The 20,536-nt window shown below is 56.6% G+C and overlaps 3 gene segments (V, D, J or C); all 3 read left to right on the top strand.

Annotated features, from left to right (window-relative positions):
- Positions 1-1,236: 1,236 nt before the first annotated feature.
- LOC128946250 (Ig heavy chain V region 6.96-like) lies at positions 1,237-1,821 on the top strand (the record flags this gene model as incomplete). The annotated part of the segment is given in 2 exon segments: positions 1,237-1,605; positions 1,708-1,821. Coding segments are annotated over 2 exon segments (483 nt in total), but the record flags the coding sequence as incomplete, so codon positions are not given.
- A 14,484-nt stretch (positions 1,822-16,305) lies between these two features.
- On the top strand, positions 16,306-17,172 carry LOC128946249 (Ig heavy chain V region 914-like; the record flags this gene model as incomplete). The annotated part of the segment is given in 2 exon segments: positions 16,306-16,593; positions 17,140-17,172. Coding segments are annotated over 2 exon segments (321 nt in total), but the record flags the coding sequence as incomplete, so codon positions are not given.
- A 413-nt stretch (positions 17,173-17,585) lies between these two features.
- LOC128946248 (immunoglobulin heavy variable 3-23-like) lies at positions 17,586-20,202 on the top strand (the record flags this gene model as incomplete). The annotated part of the segment is given in 2 exon segments: positions 17,586-17,949; positions 20,078-20,202. Coding segments are annotated over 2 exon segments (489 nt in total), but the record flags the coding sequence as incomplete, so codon positions are not given.
- Positions 20,203-20,536: the final 334 nt, after the last annotated feature.

The following is a 20,536-nucleotide window of genomic DNA, read 5'->3' as shown; positions in this document are numbered from 1 at the left end:
TAATTGGCCCCAGGTTGTGACAATTTGTTCTTCTCCTCCTGCTCCTGGTCACCCTCCCAGGTGGGTCTCATCCCTTTTTCCAGCTGGCCACACCCACTGAAGGCCCAGAGCCAATCAGGTTTCTCATCCCCATCTCCCCTTTGTGCCACAGGGCTCCGGGAGGCCGTGACCCTGCTGGAGTGCGGGGGGGGACCTCCAACCCCCCCGGGGGGTCCCTGATGTTGCTGTGCCGAAGGTCCGGGTTTGATTTCGGGAATTTCAACATGGGCTGGATGCGTCAAAGACTAGGGAAGGGGCTGAAATTCATGGCAGGGATCAGCAACAACAGTGGCAACATTGGCTATGCGCCATCGGTCAAGGGTCGTTTCAGGATCTCCAGGGACAACGGGCAGAGCTCGGTGACGCTGACCATGAACAACCTCAAGGACGAGGATTCCGGATCCTATTTCTGCACCAAGGGTGCTTACAGTTGTTGTGCTCCTTCTGATGCTGATGTTGGTGGTGGTGTCCTTACCCCTGTTCCTGTCCCTGTGCCCCCGATCATTCCCTCCAACCCCAGACTCCACTCCTGACCTGCGTCCCAACCCTGCCCTGCTCTGGCCCCAAATCTCACCTCTTGGTCCCTCCGGATCCTGTTTCTGTGGGAAATGTCCTGGTACTGGTGGCGCTTATGCTGCTTGTTATACTGAGATTGCCGACCATGGCCCCATCCCCAACCAGCATTAGGAGCAGCACCGTAACCATCAGCATCCTTGGCACAGAGATAGAATCCGGAGTCCTGGTCCTTTAGGTTTTTCATGGTCAGCGTCACCGAGCTCTGCCCGTTGTCCCTGGAGATCGTGAACGGGCCCTTGACCGACGCCGCGTAGTAGATGGCACCATTGCTCCAGATCGCTGCGATCAACTCCAGCCCCTGCCCGGGTCTCTGTCGCACACATTCCATGGAAAAACTCCCAAAATCGAACCTGGACCCTCGGCAGAGGAGGTGCAGGGACCCCCCGGGGGGCTGGAGGTCCCCCCCGCACTCCAGCAGGGTCACGGCCACTCCCCAATCCCCAACCCTTCCCCAGTTTTGCCCCAAATTCCCTTTGGACTAAAATATTCTACAGAGGTTTCCATTATTGTAAAGTTCCTTAAACCCTGCAATTAGCCCCAATCCACACATTAATTAATTCGACAGCTCCACCTGGCTTTTGCATCGCCCCATCCCCATCTCCCCTTTGTCCCGCAGGGCTCCGGGCGGCCGTGACCCTGCTGGAGTGCGGGGGGCACCTCCAGCCCCCTGGGGGGTCCCTGACGTTGCTCTGCATCGGCTCTGGGTTCACTCTGGCCAATCACGACATGTTCTGGGTGCGCCAGAGACCCGGGCAGGGGCTGGAGTTTGTCGCCCACATCACCTACAATGGAGGCTACACCATCTACAGTCCGTCGGTGCAGGGTCGGTTCAGGATCTCCAGGGACAACGGGCAGAGCTCGGTGACGCTGACCATGAACAACCTCAAGGACGAGGATTCCGGATCCTATTTCTGTGCCAGACGTCATAAATATTGGGGTGCTGATTATGTTTTTATTGATGATGCTCTCAGCGATCCGATGCCCTTGATGGTCACCAGATGTCTCCAATCGCCACAGATTCTTCCCCAAAATCCCAGCCCTTCTCCTCAAATCTTGGCTATATTCCCCCAATCTCTGCCCCTGTTGCCGCAGCCCTGGAGTTTCCCCAATTTTGCCCATTTCACTCAAATCTCCCCCAGCTCCCTGAACTCTGATTGGCTGATCGAGCACAGTCAGAAATGGGAACTCTTGGAGAGCAAGGCCTGAACTGGGGGACGTGTTTGAATGTTTGGTGCCAATGGTTGATTTTTGGGGCAGGAGCAGGGCAGGGTTTGGGGTCAGAGCTGACCATTGGTGCAAATGGGGGAGATTTGGGACAAAGGGTCAAGGGCTGAGGTTTGGGGGAAGGGTCTAGGTCTGGGGACAAGAGGGGCTCTGATGGGGTGGTGCCACCACCGGAATGGCCAATATAAGGAGCAGCATAAGAGCTTCCTGTATTGTAAGATTTGGCACAGAAATAGGTGGAAGAATCATCGTCCTTGAGGTTGTTCATGGTCAGCGTCACCGAAGATTGCCCGTTGTCCCTGGAGATCGTGACCCGGCCCTTGACCGATGGCGCGTAGTAGGCGCTGCCACCTGATACTGGCGACTGCTTCCAGCCCCTGTCTGGGTCTCTGGCGATGCCAGCCCATCCCAAAACTGCCAAAATTGAACCCAGACCCTCGGCAGAGGAGGCGCAGGGACGCCCCAGGGGGCTGGAGGTCCCCCCCGCACTCCAGGAGGGTCACGGCCGCCCGGAGCCCTGAGGGACAAAGGGGAGATGGGGATGAGGACAAAGCTCAACCCTTGAAACAAATCCTTACTCTTGGCCCCAGATTCTGACCCTTGGAGTTCATCATCCTCCTCTCACGTGCGTCCCACCACTTTTTCAAGCGTGCCATGCCAACTTGGGCACTCTTCACCAATCAGGTTCCTCATCCCCTTCTCCCCTTTGTCCCGCAGGGCTCTGGGCGGCCGTGACCCTGCTGGAGTGTGGGGGGCACCTGCAGCCCCAGGGGGGTCCCTGCGTCTCCTCTGCCGAGGGTCCGGTTTCAGTTTCGGGGATTATGGAATGCACTGGGTCCGCCAGAGACCCAGGCAGGGGCTGGAATACGTGGCAGGCATCTAGTACAATAGTGCCAACACTTACTATGCGCCATCGGTCAGGGGCCGGTTCAGGATCTCCAGGGACACCGGGCAGAACTCGGTGACGCTGACCATGAACAACGTCAAGGATGAGGATTCTGCCGTTTATTTCTGCTCCAAGTGTGCTGCTAATAATTACCCTGAACATGCTGCTCGTAGTGAGGATGCCCAAGGTTTTCCCACCCACATCCCCTTATCCCCCACCCGTCCCGGTTGCCCAGACCCTTCCCCCAAACCCCCAGCCCACACCCAGCCCTTGACCATTGATCCCAACCTTGCTCTGCCTCGGCCCCAATTCTCACCCGCTGACCCCAAACCTCAACTCCTGACCCCAAATCTCCTCTTTGTGCCCTAAAACTTTGCTCTGCAGGTCAGGGTTTTAGGCCCAGGGTCCCGATTTTGGTCAGAATTTGGGATTTGTGTCAGTGGTGGCTGCTCAGGGCCAGCAGCGCAGATTTGGGCAGAGCTGGGCGAATTCAGCCCAGGGATCCTGGCAGAAGGGCCGGGGCCAGTCCAAGAGCAAAAATGGCCCTGAGTGGGCCCCGAGCTAATGTGTGGGGCCAGGAGCTGAGAATGTGGGGCAGGGCCAGGGGAGGGTTGGGGCCCGAGGACAGGAATGGGGTCAGGGGCTGGGGATTGGGGGAAGGGTCACTGTGGAGACAGTTGGTGACCATCATGGTGGTGGGAACACTGACGGCATTGCTCCCAATAGCAGCAGCACTCTCAGAACCGTAACTACTACTGGCACGTTTTGTGCAGAAATAAACGGCGGAATCCTCGGCCTTGAGGTTGTTCATGGTCAGCGTCACCGAGCTCTGCCTGTTGTCCCTGGAGATCCTGGACCGGCCCTTGACAGATTGTGCGTAGAAGGTGCCGCCACCTGCTGTATTCCAGTGTCCGCCTGGATCTCTGACGGATCCAGATCATTCCAAAATTCCCGAAATCAAACCCAGATGCGCGGCACAGAAACGTCAGGGACCCCCCTGGGAGGCTGGAGTTCCCCCCCGCACTCCAGAAGGGTCACGGCCGCCCAGAGCCCTGCGGGACAAAGGGGAGATGGGGATGAGGCCAAAGCTCAACCATTGACCCAAATCCTGACTCTGGGCCCCAAACTGGGACCCATGGAGTTCATCATCCTCCTCCCAGGTGGGTCCTGCCGCTTTTTCTAGCTGGCCTTGCCTAGTTTCCGGCCCTCGGCCAAACAGGTTCCTGATCCCCATCTCCCCTTTGTCCCCCAGGGCTCTGAGCTGCCGTGACCCTGTTGGATTGCGGGTGGGACCTCCAACCCCCCGGGGGGTCTCTGCGTGTCCTGTGCTGAGGGTCCGGGTTTAGTTTTGGGAGCTACGACATGCTCTGGGTGCGGCAGAGACCTGGACAGGGGCTGGATTGGCTCGCGAGTATCAGCTACAATGGTGGTTGAACCGGGTACACGCCATCGGTGCAGGGCCGGTTCATGATCTCCAGGGACAACGGGCAGAGCTCGGTGAGGCTGACCATGAACAACCTCAAGGACGATGATTCCGGATTCTGTTTCTGCGCCAAATCTGCTGGTGATAATTGCAATCCTGGTGCTAATTATGAAGAGGCCTGAGGTGGATCCACCCCCATCTCAGTGTCCCCTCCTGTCCTCAACCCCCAGGTCCTTCTCCCAAATCTCCGCTCTTGACCGTTTGTCCAATGTCTCCCCCATTTCCACTCATGGTGAACAAAGACCCCAAACCCTGACTGGTTCTGCCCCAAACCCAACTCTGTTGGTGCAAAAATTTGCCCAATTTCACCCCAAATCTCGACCCTTTGGGATCTTTCGGGGGTCGAGGATGAGATTTTGGGCCAAGACTTGAGTTTGGGGCCAGACCCAGGGCAGGGTTTTGCGCCAATTGGGCAGCGTTGGTGCAACGGGGGCGCGGCTTGGACAAAGGGTCAGGGTGAAGGTTTGGAGGCAATGGTTGAGTCTTGGGGCAGAAACAGGCGAGAGTTTGGTTTCAGTGCTGACCATTGATGCAAATGGGGACAAAGTGTCAACATCTGAGACAACAGGTCAGGTTTGGGATGAAAATAGAAAATTTAGAGATCCAATGATAGGAAAGGAGCAAAAACGAGAAGTTTCACGCTATCAACAGCATTGTCACCATGATTAGCAACAGCCCAACAACCAGCACAAAAAGCCCTGGCACAGAAATAGGATCCGGAATCCTCGTCCTTGAGGTTGTTCATGGTCAGCGTCACCGAGCTCTGCCCGTTGACCCTGGAGATCGTGAACCAGCCCTTGACCAACGGCATGTAGGCGGTCCTGGAACCTGCAGGGCTGCTGATCACCGCGAGCCACTACAGCCCCTGCCCGGGTCTCTGTCGGGCCCATTGCATGGAAAAACTCCCAAAACTGAACCCGGACCCTCTGCAGAGGAGGCGCAGGGACCCCCCGGGGGGCTGGAGGTCCCCCCCGCACTCCAGCAGGGTCACGGCCGCCCAGAGCCCTGCGGGACGGAGGGGAGATGGGGATGAGGCGACGCAAACATCAGGCAGAGCTGTCCAATTAATTAATGGGTGGATTGGGGCTAATTGCAGGGTTTAAGGAACTTTTCAATACAGGAAACCTCTGCTGGACATTTGAGGCAAGAAAAAAGGATTCTGGGGCAAAACCAATGAAGGTTTGGGGATGGGGGAGCGGCCGTGACCCTGCTGGAGTGCGGGGAGCACCTCCAGCCCCCCGGGGGGTCCCTGCCCCTCCTCTGCCGAGAGTCCGGGTTCAGTTTTTGGAATTTTGAGATGGGCTGGTATCGGCAGAGATCCGGGCAGGGGCTGGAGTGGCTCACGAGTATCCACAGCAGTGGCAGCACCGACTACGCACCATCAGTGCAGGGTCGGCTCAGGATCTCCCAGGACAACGGGCAGAGCTCGGTGACACTGACCATGAACAACCTCAAGGATGAGGATTCCGGATCCTATTTCTGTGCCAAGGACACCGATGGTCACGGTGCTTATGCTGATGCTGGTTGGGGAAAATGGAACAGCAAAGCCTTATCAATGTGATTGCCTGGCAAAAGATTTTGAGAATATGGAAACCATCAGCGAGATTGAAAGGAAAGCAAGCTTTGAGATCCCTCAGTGACTGAACAACTGGAAAACAACGGCGTGGCCGGCTGAAGGTGATCCCTTTTTGATGGAACAACACCCTCTGCCTGCAGACAGCTCCAAGGGTCAGAGCAGACCCAGCAGCGTGGCAGAAGGGACCAAAGAGGAGTTTTTAGGGTTTAAATATACTACAAAGTGTAGTTTTTAGGGTTTAAAGTTACTCCAAAGAGGCGTTTTTAGGATTTAAAATTACTCCAAAGAGTAGTTTGTAGGGTTTCCAAAGAGCAGGTTTTAGGCTTGGCAGAAGGGTCCCAAAGACCAATTTTTAGGGTTTAAAATGTAATAGAGTATGGTAATGAAACGATTCTTATAGGCTGTGTGTAAATGCTGTAGGGTTTGTATATTGGACCAGATTGGTTAGTGAGAATTAGAATATTTCACAGAAAAGAAGATTTATTGTGTTGTGGTGGGAACCTCACTCTCTTACCCTTTTATTCTCTTACAGTTTTATGTTCTTACCCTTTTACACTCTTACCATTTTATTCACTGACTCTTTCGCTCTCTTAGCCTTTTTATTCTCTCACCCTTTTATTCATTTACCTTTTTTACTCTCTTACTCTCTGACCCTCTCATCCTCTCTCCCCTCACTTCTCTCAGCCCTGCTCCAGCCATGCCTGGCAGCTCCCAGCAGGGCCCTGCAGTTCGTCCTTTGCAATAAACCCCAAATGCCACAACCTGGCTGCAGAGATCTCTCGTGTCCGTCCGTCTGTCCCGACTGTCCTGCTCCCGGATGCTCCTGCAGTGCTGGATGGGGATCTGGCCATGCACGGCACATCAATAGCACCAGCTCCATAACCACCACCACCACCAGCAGCTGCTTTGGCACAGAAATAGGATCCGGAATCCTCGTCCTTGAGGTTGTTCATGGTCAGCGTCACCAAGCTCTGCCCGTTGTCCCTGGAGATTGTGAACCGGCCCTTGACCGACGGCGCGTAGCCAATATTGGCAGCACTTTTGCTGATCCCTGCAACGAATTCCAGCCCCTGCCCGGGTCTCTGGTGGACCCAGCTCATTCCAAAACTGCCGAAACTGAACCCGGCCCCTCGGCAGAGGAGGCGCAGGGACACTCCCGGGGGCTGGAGGTCCCCCCCCTGCACTCCAGCAGGATCACGGCCGCCCGGAGCCCTGCGGGACAAAGGGGAGATGGGGATGAGAAGCTGGATTGGTTATGGACCCAAAGTGGGCGTCGCCATGCCAGAAGAAGTTTGTGGGATCCACCTGGGATGACTGGCAGGAGTTGCAGGAGGAGGATGGGTCAGTCCACGGGTCCCAATTTGGGGCAACCATCAGGATCTGCATGCAGGAATCAACATTTGGGTGGATTCGTTCCCTCATCCCCATCTCCCCTTTGTCCCGCAGGGCTCCGGGCGGCCTTGACCCTGCTGAAATGCGGGGGGGACCTCCAGCCCCCCAGGGGGGTCCCTGCGCCTCCTCTACCGAGGGTCCGGGTTCAGTGTCGGGAGTTTCTCCATGTTCTGGGTGCGGCAAAAATCCAGGCAGGGGCTGGAATTTGTTGCAGGGCTCAAGGACAACGGTGGCACCATCTACTACGCGCCATCGGTCAAGGGTCGGTTCACGATCTCCCGGGACAACGGGCAGAGCTCGATGACGCTGACCATGAACAACCTCAAGGACGAGGATTCCGGATCCTATTTCTGCGCCAAATGTGTTGATGGTGGCTGTGCCAATAGTGATGGTACTGTTGGTGTGGCATTTATTGCTGATTCTGGTCTTGGTCCCAAATCCCTCCACTTTGTTCCCAAATATCCCGTAGTCCTCTGATCTCCTCACCATCAGCGCTTTTCATCAAATCTCAGCCATTTTACCTCAAAGTCTGCCCCTGTTGCCCCAACTTCCGAATTTCTCCCTGTTTTCCCCATTTCACCCAAATCCCCCCCAGCTCCCCGGGCCCTGATTTAAGGAGGCCTGAACTGCAGCCCAGGGGTGAAGGTTTGGGGCCAATGGTTGAGTTTTGGGGCAGGAGAAGGGGAGGGTTTGGAGTCAGTGCTGACCATTGGGGCAAATGGGGGAGATTTGGGACAAAGGGTCAAGGCCTGAGGTTTGGGTGGAGGATCTCAGGACTGGGGACAGGGGGGAAACTCAAAGACGGGGACTCAAGAAAAACCACCATGGCCAACATCACCACAGACAATATCGTCACCAGCAGCAGCAGCACAAAAATCATCCCCATCCTTGGCACAGAAATAAGCGGTGGAATCCACGACCTTGAGGTTGGTCATGGTCAGCGTCATCAGACTCTGCCCATTGTCCCTGGTGATCATGAACCGGCGCTTGACTGATGGCGTGTACCAGGTTCTGCCACCACTGCAGATGTAGGCGATGACCTCCAGCCCCTGCCTGGGTCTCTGACGGACCCAGCTCATGGCAACACCCCCGAAATTGAACCCAGAGCCTCGGCAGAGGAGGCGCAGGGACCCCCCGGGGGGCTGGAGATCCCCCCCGCGCTCCAGCAGGGTCACGGCCGCCCGGAGCCCTGCGGGAAAATGGGGAGATGGGGATGAGGCCAAACCTCAACCCTTGAACCCACATCCTGACTCTGGGCCACAAACTGGGACCCATGGAGTTCATCATCCTCCTCCCAGGTGGGTCCTGTCCCTTTTTTCCCTATGGCCACGCCCAGTTTGAGGTCCTCAACCAATCAGGTTTCTCATTTCCATCATCTCCCCTTTGTCCCGCAGGGCTCCGGGCGGCCGTGACCCTGCTGGAGTTCGGGGGGGGACATCCAGCCCCCCGGGGGGTCCCTGCGCCTCCTCTGCCGAGGGTCCGGGTTCGATTTTGGCAGTTTTGGGATGGGCTGGGTGTGCCAGAGACCCGGGGAGGGGCTGGAGGACATTGCAGATATCAGTAATGGTGGCAGCACCTGGTATGCACCATCAGTCAAGGGCCGGTTTAGCATCTCCAGGGACAACGGGCAGAGCTCGGTGATGCTGACCGTGAACAACCTCAAAGTCGAAGATTCCACCATCTATTTCTGTGGGAAATCTGCTGGTACTGGTGCTCCTGTTGCTGTTGCTCATGGGGACCTGCGAAGTCCTGGTCTCAACCTCATCACTGCACCCCCACCTGTCCCCGTTCGCCAGACCCTTCCCCAGCTCCCAGCCCCTGACCCCGCCCGTGACCATTTCTCTATTTTCTTTTTCTCTCTCAGGCCCCAACCCCCAACCCTTGGCCATTGATCTTCCCCTAAACTCTGCCGCAAAGGTCAGCGCTGGGCCCGGGGCTGGGGACACAAATTCAGTCACCGAGAGCGGAGACGAGGGCTGGGATTTGGGGGAGGGTCTGTGGAATGGGGACATTTGCGGACACAGCCATGGTGGTGGTGCCAATCCCACAGGCCTCAATATCATCGGCGTCATCATCAGCACCCCTGGCACAGAAATAGGATCCGGAATCCTCATCCTTGAGGTTGTTCATGGTCAGCGTCACCAAGCTCTGCCCGTTTTCCCTGGAGATCCTGAACCGGCCCTGCACCGACGGCGCGTTCCAGGCGTGGGCACCGCTAACGTCGATCAGCGCCAGCCATTCCAGCTCCTGCCCGGGCCTCTGGCGGGTCCAGGTGATGGAGTGAGCCCCGAAACTGAACCCGGCCCCTCGGCAGAGGAGGCGCAGGGACCCCCCGGGGGGCTGGAGGTTTCCCCCGCACTCCAGCAGGGTCACGGCAGCCCGGAGCCCATCCCGAAACCATCCCGGTTATTGCCAAACTCCCCTGGTTTGCTCCCAAATCTCTACCAGAGATCTCCTGTATAATAAGTTGCCTCAAATCGTGCAATTCTCCCCTATCCACTTGTTAGTAATTGGAAAACTCCTCCTGATTCTTCTCCACTGATGGTGCAATTAAAAACTCATTAATGACCGCCAAAATCCCCCGGGACCCCATCCCAGCACAACACGGTCAATTCTTTGAGTTCCCTCCGGCTCCTGGCCCTGCTGCTCCTGCTGCCCCTCCCAGGTGGGCCCCACCCCTTTTTCCAAAAGCCACACCCCTTGCCCCCTTCTGGAGCAATCATATTTCTCATTTTTAATGATCTCCCCTTTGTCCCGCAGGGCTCCGTGCGGCCGTGACCCTGCTGGAGTGCGGGAGGGTCCTTCAGCCCCCCGGGGGGTCCCTGCGCCTCCTCTGCTGAGGGTCCGGGTTCAGTTTTGGACAGTTTGGAATGGGATGGATGCGCCAGAGACCCGGGCAGGGACTGGAATGGGTCGCGGGGATCAGCAGCCCTTCTGGTTCCAGCACCTTCTATGCGCCATCAGTGCAGGGCCGGTTCACATTCTCCAGGGACAACGGGCAGAACTCGGTGACGCTGACCATGAACAACCTCAAGGACGAGGATTCCGGATCCTATTTCTGTGCCAAAAGTGCTTACAGTGGTTATAGTTATGGTGCTGCTGCTTTTATTGACAATTCCAGCAGTGGTCCCGCCCTCCACGATGGTCACCAGATGTCTCCATTCCCATTTACCCTTCCTCCAGAGCCCAGCTTTTCTCTTCAAATCCTCAATATTTTCCCCCAAACTTGGCCCCTGCTGCCCCAACTCTCGACTTTCCCCCAATTGTTCCCATTTCACCCAAATCTCCCCCAGCTCCCCGGGCCCTGATTGGAGGAGGCCTGACCTGGAGGCCGGGGGTGAAGGTTTGGGACCAATGGTTGAGTTTTGGGGCAAGAGCAGGGGAGGGTTTGGGGTCAGTGCTGACCATTGGGGCAAATGGGGGAGATTTGGGACAAAGGGTCAAGGGCTGGGTCAATGGATGAGGTTCGGGGGAATGATCTGAGATTGGGGACAGGGGGGGCTCAGACAGGGGCGGTGCCACCAGCGACATGGTCAAAATAAGCAGCACCAGCACCACCACCAGCACCACTGTCTTTGGCACAGAAATAGGTGGTGGAATCCTCGTCCTTGAGGTTGTTCATGGTCAGTGTCACCGAGCTCTGCCCGTTGTCCCTGGAGATCCTGAACCGGCCTTGCACCGATGGCGCGTAGCTGGTGCTGGAACCAGAAGGGCTGCTGATCCCCACGACCCTTTCCAGCCCCTGCCCGAGTCTCTGGCAGATCCATTGCATGGGAAAACTGCTGAAACTGAACCCGGACCCTCTGCAGAGGAGGCACAGGGACCACCCGGGGGGCTGGAGGTCCCCCCCGCACTCCAGCAGGGTCACGGCCGCCCGGAGCCCTGCGCGACAAAGGGGAGATGGGGATGGGGCCAAAGCTCAACATTGACCCAAATCCTGATTCTTTGCCCCAAATTCTGACCCCTGGACCTTCTCATCCTTCTCCAAAGTAGGTCCCGACTCTTTTCCAACTGGCCAAACCCACTTTGAGGTCCTCAGCCGATCAGGTTCCTGATCCCCATCTGCCCTTTGTCCCGCACGGCTCCGGGTGGCCGTGACCCTGCTGGAGTGCGGGGGGGACCTCCAGATCCCCGGGGGGTCCCTGCACCTCCTCTGCCGAGGGTCCGGGTTCAATTTTGGACAATTTGGGATGGGCTGGTTCCGCCAGAGACCCGGGCAGGGGCTGGAACACATCGGAGGGTTCTAAAGCGATGGCAGCACCTACTACACGCCATCGGTCAAAGGCCGGGTCACGGCCTCCAGGGACAATGGGCAGAGCTTGGTAACGCTGACCATGAACAACCTCAAGGACCAGGATTCCGGATCCTATTTCTGTTCCAGATACAGTGATGGTGGTTGGAATGGGGCTGCTGTTGCTTATGGTGACAATCCTCAGCATCGCCCCAAGCCCGCAGCCCGTGTTCCCAAAATTTCCCAAAATCCTTCTCCCAAATCCCAACCCTTGACCCCATTCTTGACCTTACTCCCCAGTCTCCACTATTGCTGCCGGAATTCCTGATGTTTTCCAAATTTTGCCCATTTCTCCCAAATATACCCCAGCTCCCTGGGCCCTTATTGGAGGAGGCCTGAACTGGAGCCCAGGGGTGAATATTTGGGGCCAATGGTTGAGATTTGGGGCAGGAACAGGGGAGGGTTTGGGGTCAGTGCTGACCATTGGTGCAAATGGGGGAGATTTGGGACAAAGGGTCAAGGGCTGAGGTTTGAGGACAATTTGAAGGAAGGGTCTGGGTTTGGGGACAGGTGAGGACACAGAGATGGGGATGGATCCACCACAGCCATCGTCATTATAAGCAGCAGCACCATCACCATAACCCCTACCAGCATGTTTGGCACAGAAATAGGATCCGGAATCCTCGTCCTTGAGGTTGTTCATGGTCAGTGTCACCGAGCTCTGCCCGTTGTCCCCGGAGATCCTGAACCGTCCTTTGACCGACGGCACATAGCCGGTGCTGCCACCACTGCTGCTGATACTGGCGATGTATTCCAGCGTCTGCCCAGGTCTCTGGCAGATCCAGAACATTCAATAACTCCCAAAACTGAACCCAGAGTGCGGCACAGCAATGTCAGGGACCCCCTGGGGTGCTGGAGTTCCCCCCCGCAATCCAGCACGGTCACGGCCGCCCGGAGCCCTGCGGGACAAAGGGGAGATGGGGATGAAAAGCCTGATTGGTCGAGGGGCTAAAAGTGGGCGTGGTCAGCTGGAAAAAGAGGTTAGACCCAGCTGGGAGGAGCATGATGAACTCCAAGGGTCCCAATTTTGGGCCCAGAGTCAGGATTTGGGTCAATGTTGAGCTTTGGCCTCATCCCCATCTCCCCTTTCTCCCGCAGGGCTCCGGGCCGCCGTGACCCTGCTGGAGTGCGGGGGGAACCTCCAGCCCCCCGGGGGGTCCCTGCGCCTCCTCTGCCGAGGGTCCGGGTTCAGTTTTGGGAGTTATGGAATGTTCTGGATCCCCCAGAAACCCGGGCAGGGTTTGGAATACGTCGCAGGCATCTACAACACTGGTGGCAGCACCTACTACAATCCGTCGGTCAAGGGCCGGTTCACGATCTCCAGGGACAATGGGCAGAGTTCGGTGACGCTGACCATGAACAACCTCAAGGACGAGGATTCCGCCACCTATTTCTGTGCCAAGAGTTCCGGTGCTGGTTGGGCTGAAAGTGCTCATCGTATTGACGATGGCCTTGCTGTCCCCATCCCCATCCCCGTGTCCCCCCCGTCCCCGTTGCCCAGACCCTTCCACCAAACCCCCAGCCCACACCCAGCCCTTGACCATTGATCCCAACCTTGCTCTGCCCGGGCCCAGTTCTCACCCGCTGACCCCAAAGCACAACTCCAGACCCCAAATCTGCTCTTTGTGCCCCAAAACCTTGTTATAAAAGTGGATACTTCAAGCCAAGGGTTAAATTTTGAGTCAAATTTGTGGCAATGTGCAGAGAGCAGATTTCAGGCCGAACCACTCCAAGACTGGGACATGGGGACAGGAATGGGGTCCAGGCTTGGGGTTTTGGGGGAGGGTCCAGAGAATGGAGATAGGTGGGGACCGGGGAAAAGGAACACAGCCAAATGCAACCGAAACATGAGAGTGACCAATACCTGCAGCAGCACCCCAACCAGCAGTACCAACAACACTTCTGCCACAGAAATAGGATCCGGAATCCTCGTCCTTGAGGTTGTTCATGGTCAGCGTCACCAAGCTCTGCCCGTTGTCCCTGGACATCCTGAACCGACCCTTGAGCAATGGCGCATAGTAGGCGCTGCCACTGCTGTGGATACTCGCGACCCATTCCAGCCCCTGCCCGGGTCTCTGGCGGACCCAGCTCATTCCAAAACTCCCAAAACTGAACCCGGACCCTCGGCAGAGGAGGCGCAGGGACCCCCTGGGGGGCTGGAGGTTCCACCCGGACCCCAGCAGGGTCACGGCTGCCCTGAGCCCTGCGGGACAGAAGGGAGATTGGCACGGGTCCCGGCTGTGCCATTCTCGTTTCCTACACAGAGTCAGAAACCATCCTCTCTTTCCCTCTCTCTCCCTCTCTCTCTCTGTCTCTCTCTTTCTCACACATTTTTTTTCCTGGAGCAGCACAAAGAGAAGATGAAGATGAAACAATTCCCATCTCTCCTCGCTGCTCTTGCTGTTTCTGCAGGTGTGGAATGTGTCAGGGGGATTATTCCCCTCCAGGGATTTACCAGTTGGGTTCTGCTGCAGATTGTTTTGTTTCCTTGGCCAATGGGCTCCAAGCCGTGACCTGGCTCTGTCAGTCACTCGCGGGGTTTCTTCAGGACATTTTAGGGTCTTTTGTACGGAATTCTTTTAGTATCTCTTTAGTATAGGTGTAATATAGCATTAATGAGATATAATAGAGAATTAAAGAGATATAATATAGCATTAATGAGATATGATAGAGCAATAATTAGATATAATATAGCATTAATGAGATATAATATAATAAAAATGAGATGTTATATAGAATTAATGAGACATAATATAGTATTAATGAGATGTAATACAGTATTAATGAGATATAGTATAGTATTAATGAGATATAATATAGAATTAATGTGATATAATATAGTATTAGGAGATATAATATACTATTAATGAGATGTAATATAGTAATATTGAGATATAAAGTAGTATTAATGTAATAAAATATAATATTAGTGTAATGTAGTAGAGATTTAATAGAGCAATAGTTCAGCATTCTGAATCATGGAGTCAGATGCTGTGACCCTGCTGGAGTGCGAGGGGGACCTCCAGCTCCCCGGGATGTCCCTGTGCATCCTCTGCCGAGGGTCTGGGTTCAGTTTCAGGAGTTTCTCCATGCTCTGGCTGGGTCAGAAACCCGGGCAGGTGCGGGAATATGTTGCAGTGATCTGGAGCAGTAGTTCCTACACGGCGTACGCGCCATCGGTGCAGAGCCGGTTCAGGATCTCCAGGGACAATGGGAAGAGCTCGGTGACGCTGACCATGAACAACCTCAAGGACGAGGATTCCGGATCCTATTTCTGCTCCAAATCTGACTATGATAATGATTGGAGTGCTGCTGCTTCTGATGAAGACAGCAGTTGTGGATCCACACCAACCTTCAAGTCCCACCTGTCCCCAGACCCAGACTCTTCCCCCACAAACCTCAGCCCTTGACCCTTTGTCCCAAATCTCCCCCATTTGCACCAATGGTCAGCACTGACCCCAAACTCTCCCCTCCTCCTGCCCCAACACTCAACCATTGGCCCCAAACCTTCACCCCTGGCCTCCAGATCAGGCCTCCTCCAATCAGGGCCCAGGAACTGGGAGAGATTTGGGTGAAATGGGAAAAACTGGGATAAAGTCGAAAGCTGGGGCAATGATGGTGGACACTGGGGGAGAAGGTCAAGAATGGGTCAAGGGTTGGAATTTGGGCAAGGATTTTAGGGATTTTGTGACATTTGGGGAGCCAGGGATGGGGGTTTGGGGCCACCACCAGCATTGTCACCATGTCCATAGCTCCCAGAGAGGATTCCAGCCCAGCCCCAAGGAGCAGCCCCAGACACCAAGGCCGCTGAGGGAGATGTGAAGCCCCAGGTGGGAGCGAGGGAGGGAGGGAGGGAGGAGAAGACGCCGCAATTTTGGGGCTCCGCAGCCTCCCCCCACTTCCTCCCTGGCAGCTGCCGGGGCCCGGCCGGGGCAGGAAAGGAAACAGAAAGTTCCTGGTTTTGGTCATTGTGAACATCTGTGTTTGGCAGAGGGCAGCTCAGCCTCGGGGCGCTGCGGCAGAGCGCCGGCTGCAAAAAAGCTTTGTGTGCAAAGGGCCCTGGAGTGATCCCCGTTCCGCACTGGGACAAAGGGGAAGGGCAAGACTGGGGAGAAATGGGGAAAATTGGGGGAATTTGGGAATTGGGGAAGTGGTGGTGGCATTTGAGGGAAATGGTCAAGATTTGAGAAATAGGTGAGGGGATTTTGGGGAAGGATCAGAGAATTTTGAGATATTTGGGGAGAGAGAGGAGAGGGCTTGGGACCACAACCACCATCAACACCATAAGCATAAGCACCATTACCACAACTACTGCTGTAACATCTGGCACAGAAATAGGTGGCAGAATCCTCGTCCTTGAGGTTGTTCATGGTCAGCATCACCAAGCTCTGCCCATTGTCCCTGGAGATCGTGAACCGGCCCTTGACCAATGGCACGTAGTAGGTGCTGGAACCAGTTTTGTAGATTCCAGCGAGCCATTCCAGCCCCTGCCCGGGTCTCTGTCGGATCCAGTATATGTCAAAATTGCTGAAATCTAACCCGGACCCTCGGCAGAGGAGGCGCAGGGACCCCACGGAGGGCTGGAGGTCCCCCCTGCACTCCAGCAGGGTCACGGCCGCTCAGAGCCCTGCGGGACAAAGGGGAGATGGGGATGAGGCCAAAGCTCAACCCTTGACCCAAATCCTGACTCTGGGCCCTAAACTGGGACACTTGGAGTTCATCATCCTCCTCCCAGCTGGGTCCTGCCCCTTCTTCCAGCTGGCCACACCTGCTTTTAGGCCCTTGACCAATCAGGTTTCTCATCCCCATCTCCCCTTTGTCCCGCAGGGCTCCGGGCGGCCGTGACCCTGCTGGAGTTCGGGGTGGAGCTCCAGTCCCCCGGGGGGTCCCTGTGCCTCCTCTGCCGAGGGTCCGGGTTCGATTTTGGCAGTTTTAGGATGGGCTGGCATCAACAGAGACCCGGGCAGACGGTGGAATACATCGCCAGTATCAGCAGCAGTGGTGTCAGCACCTACTACGCAGATCCGGTCAAGGGCCGGTTAAGGATCTCCAGGGACAACGGGCAGAGCTCGGTGACGCTGACCATGAACAACCTCAAGGACGAGGATTCCGCCAACTATTTCTGTGTCAAAGCTTCTGGTGGTGGTGGTGCTCCTGCTGATTATATTGACGGTGCTCGTGCTGTCCCCATCTCCTCGTGTCCCGCTGTACCCATTGCCCAGACCCTTCCCCCAAACCTCCAGCCTGCACCCAGCCCTTGACCATTGATCCCAACCTTGCCCTGCCTCGGCCCCAGTTCTCACCCGCTGACCCCAAACCACAACTCCTGACCCCAAATCTCCTCTTTGTGCCCCAAAACTTGATTCTGAAAGTGGATACTGCTGGTCATGGGTTAAGATTTCAGTCAACTTTGTGGACGAGAGTTGAGAATCTGGGGCAGAGCCAGGGCAGGGTTGGGAGATGGGGTCAGAAATGGCATCAGGGGCAGAGTTTGGGAGAAGGGTCTGGGGAACCGGGAGAGGTGGGACAGAGCCATTGGGATGGGGTCAATACCATCAGCAGCAGCACCCCAAGTACCATAGGCAGCTTTCCCGCAGAAATAGGAACCAGAATCCTCGTCCTTGAGGTTGTTCATGGTCAGCATCACCGAGCTCTGCCCGTTGTCCCTGGAGATCCTGAACTGGCCCTTGGCCAACGGCGCTTAGATGGTGCTGGAACCATCTCTCCTGATCCACGCGATGAATTCCAGCCCCTCCCTGGGTCTCTGGCACATGCAGAATATGGAGAAACTCCCGAAACAGAACCCAGCCCCTCGGCAGAGGAGGCGCAGGGACCCCCGGGGGGCTGGAGGTTCCCCCCACACTCCAGCAAGGTCACGGCCGCCCAGAGCCCTGCGGGACAAAGGAGAGATCGGGATGAGGAGATGAATTGGCTGTGGACCCAAAGTGGGCACCGCCAATTCAGAAGAAGGGTGTGGGATCCACCTGGGATGACTGGCAGGAGTTGCAGGAGCAGGATGGTGAACTTCAAGGGTCCCAGTTTGTAGCCAAGAGTCAGGATTTGGGTCAAGGTTTGAGCTTTGGCCTCATCCCCATCTCCCCTTTGTCCCGCAGGGCTCCGGGCGGCCGTGACCCTGCTGGAGTGCGGGGGGGACCTCCAGCCCCCCGGGGGTTCCCTGCGCCTCCTCTGCCGAGGGTCCGGGTTCAGTTTTGGCAGTTTTGGGATGGGCTGGGTGCGCCAGAGACCCGGGCAGGGGCTGGAATACGTCGCTGGGATCACCAACACTGGTGGTTGGACCGAGTACACGAATTCGTTCAAGGGCCGGTTCAGGATCTCCAGGGACAACGGGCGGAGCTCGGTGATGCTGACCGTGAACAACCTCAAGGACGAGGATTCCGCCACCTATTTCTGTGCCAAATCTGGTCGTACTAATGGTGGTTGGGCTGTTGCTGCTGATCCTTCTGACGCGTCCTCATCCCTGTGTACCCCCCTGCCCCCATTCCGCAGCCCCTTCTCCCAGTCCCCAGCCCCTGGCCCCATTCCTGTCCCCTTGCCCCAACCCTCCCCTGGCTCTGCCCCAAATTTTCAGCTCCTGGCCCCACACCTCAGCCTGGGGCCCATACGGGGCCATTTTGGCTCCTGGGCGGGCCCCGGCCCTTCTGCCAGGATCCCTGGGCTGAACTCGCCCAACTCTGCCCAAATCTGCACTGCTGGCCCAGAGCAGCCACCACTGACACAAATCCCCAATTCTGACCCAAATTGGGACCCTGGACCTCAAACCCCGACATTCAGAGCAAAGTTTTGGGGCAGAAACAGGAGATTTGGGGTCAGGAGTTGTGGTTTGGGGTCATCGGGTGAGAATTGGGTCCGAGGCAGAGCAAGGTTGGGATCAATAGTGAAGGGCTGGGTGTGGGCTGGGGGTTTGGGGCAGGGGGACAGGATGGGACAAAGAGATGGGGATGGCACCGTCACTACGACCGGGATTATCAGCATAACCAGCATCAGATCTGGCACAGAAATAGGATCCGGAATCCTCATCCTTGAGATTGTTCATGGTCAGCGTCACCGAGCTCTGCCCGTTGTCCCTGGAGATCCTGAACCAGCCCTTGACCGATGGCGCGTACCAGGTGCTGCCATCACTGCTGTAGATCCCTGCGATGTATTCCAAACCCTGCCCGGGTCTCTGCCGGACCCAGTACATTCCATAATCACCGAAACTGAACCCGGACCCGCGGCACAGCAACGTCAGGGACCCCCCGGGGGGCTGGAGGTCCCCCGCGCACTCCCGCAGGGTCACGGCGACCCGGAGCCCTGCGGGACAAAGGGGAGATGCGGATGAGAAACCTGATTGGTCGAGGGCCAAAAACTGTGAGGGTCAAGCTTGATAAAGGATTGGGACCCACCTGGGAGGAGGATGATGAACTCCACGGGTCCCAATTTGTGGCCAAGGGTCAGGATTTGGGTCAAGGTTTGAGCTTTGGACTCATCCCCATCTCCCGTTTGTCCCGCAGGGCTCCGGGCGACTGTGACCCTTCTGGAGTGTGGGAGGGTCCTCCAGCCCCCCGGGGAGTCCCTGAGCCTGCTTTGCCGAGGGTCCGGGTTCAGTTTTGGCAGTTTTACCATGTTCTGCATCCGCCAGAGACCCGGGCAGGGGCTGGAATGGGTTGGAAGTATCAGCAGTGGTGGTGGCACCATCTACTACGCACCATCGGTGCAGGGCCGGTTCACAATCTCCAGGGACAACGGGCCGAGCTCGGTGACGCTGACCATGAACAACCTCAAGGTGGAGGATTCCGGATCCTATTTCTGTGCCAGGGCTGCTTGTGGTTATGGTGCTGCTGCTAATGGTGGCAATGCCCCTGATGGTCTCAAGATCCTGCCTTTCATCCCACTCCCATCATTGAGTCTCCAGAGTTCTGCTTTTCATCCCAAACCTCACCCACTGACCCAGCCCTTTACCCTTTGTCCCCATTTGCCCCAATGGTCAGCACTGACCCCAAACCCTCCCCTGCTCCTGCCCCAAAACTCAACCATTGGCCCCAAACCTTCACCCCTGGCTCCAGTTCAGGCCTCCTCCAAAGAGGGCCTGGGAGCTGGGGGAGATTTAGGTGAAATGGGAAAAATTGGGAGAAATCCGGAAGTTGGGGCAACAGGGGCAGACTTTAGGGTAAAATGACTGAGATTTGATGGAAAGGGCTGATTGTGAGGAGATCAGAGGACTATGGGATATTTGGGAACAAAGTGGAGGGATTTGGGAACAAGACCAGAACCAGCAATAAATGCAAGACCAACAGTACCATGACTATTTGCACAACCACCATCAACGCATTTGGCACAGAAATAGGATCCGGAATCCTCGTCCTTGAGGTTGGTCATGGTCAGCATCACCGAGCTCTGCCCGTTGTCCCTGGAGATCGTGAACCGGCCGTTGACCGATGGCGCGTAGGCGATGCTGCAACTGTTGTCCTTGATCCCTGCGACGAATTCCAGCCCCTGCCTGGATCTCTGTCGCACCCAGAACATGCAGAAACTCCCAAAACTGAACCCGGATCCTCGGCACAGCAACGTCAGGGAGCCCCCGGGGGGCTGGAGGTCCCCCCCGCACTCCAGCACGGTCACAGCCGCCTGCAGCCCTGTGGGACAAAGGGGAGATGGGGATGATGAGACCCATTGGTTGTGCAGTCAAAGTGGGCGCTGCCATTCCAGAAGAAGGGTGTGGGATCCACCTGGGATGACTGGCAAGAGTTGCAGGAGGAGGATGGGGCGGTCCAAGGGTCCCAATTTGGGGTCAACATCAGGATCCGCATGCAGGAATCAACATTTGGGTGGATTCCTTCACTCACCCCCATCTCCCCTTTGTCCCGCAGGGCTCCGGGCAGCCATGACCCTGCTGGAGTGCGGGGAGGACCTCCAGCCCCCCGGGGGGTCCCTGCGCCTCCTCTGCCGAGGGTCCGGGTTCTATTTCATCAGTTTTGGGATGGCCTGGATCCGCCAGAGACCGGGACAGGGTTTGGAGTTTGTGGCGAGTGTCACCAGTGATGGCGGCACTCCCAGATACGCGCCGTCATT

Source organism: Melozone crissalis, unplaced genomic scaffold (assembly GCF_028551555.1).
Source record: "Melozone crissalis strain CALT ecotype California unplaced genomic scaffold, PUWL_Pcris_2 ptg000079l_1, whole genome shotgun sequence".
NCBI lineage: Eukaryota > Metazoa > Chordata > Aves > Passeriformes > Passerellidae > Melozone > Melozone crissalis.
Note: the sequence above shows the minus strand (reverse complement) of the source record. Positions and strands in the feature narration are given on the sequence as shown.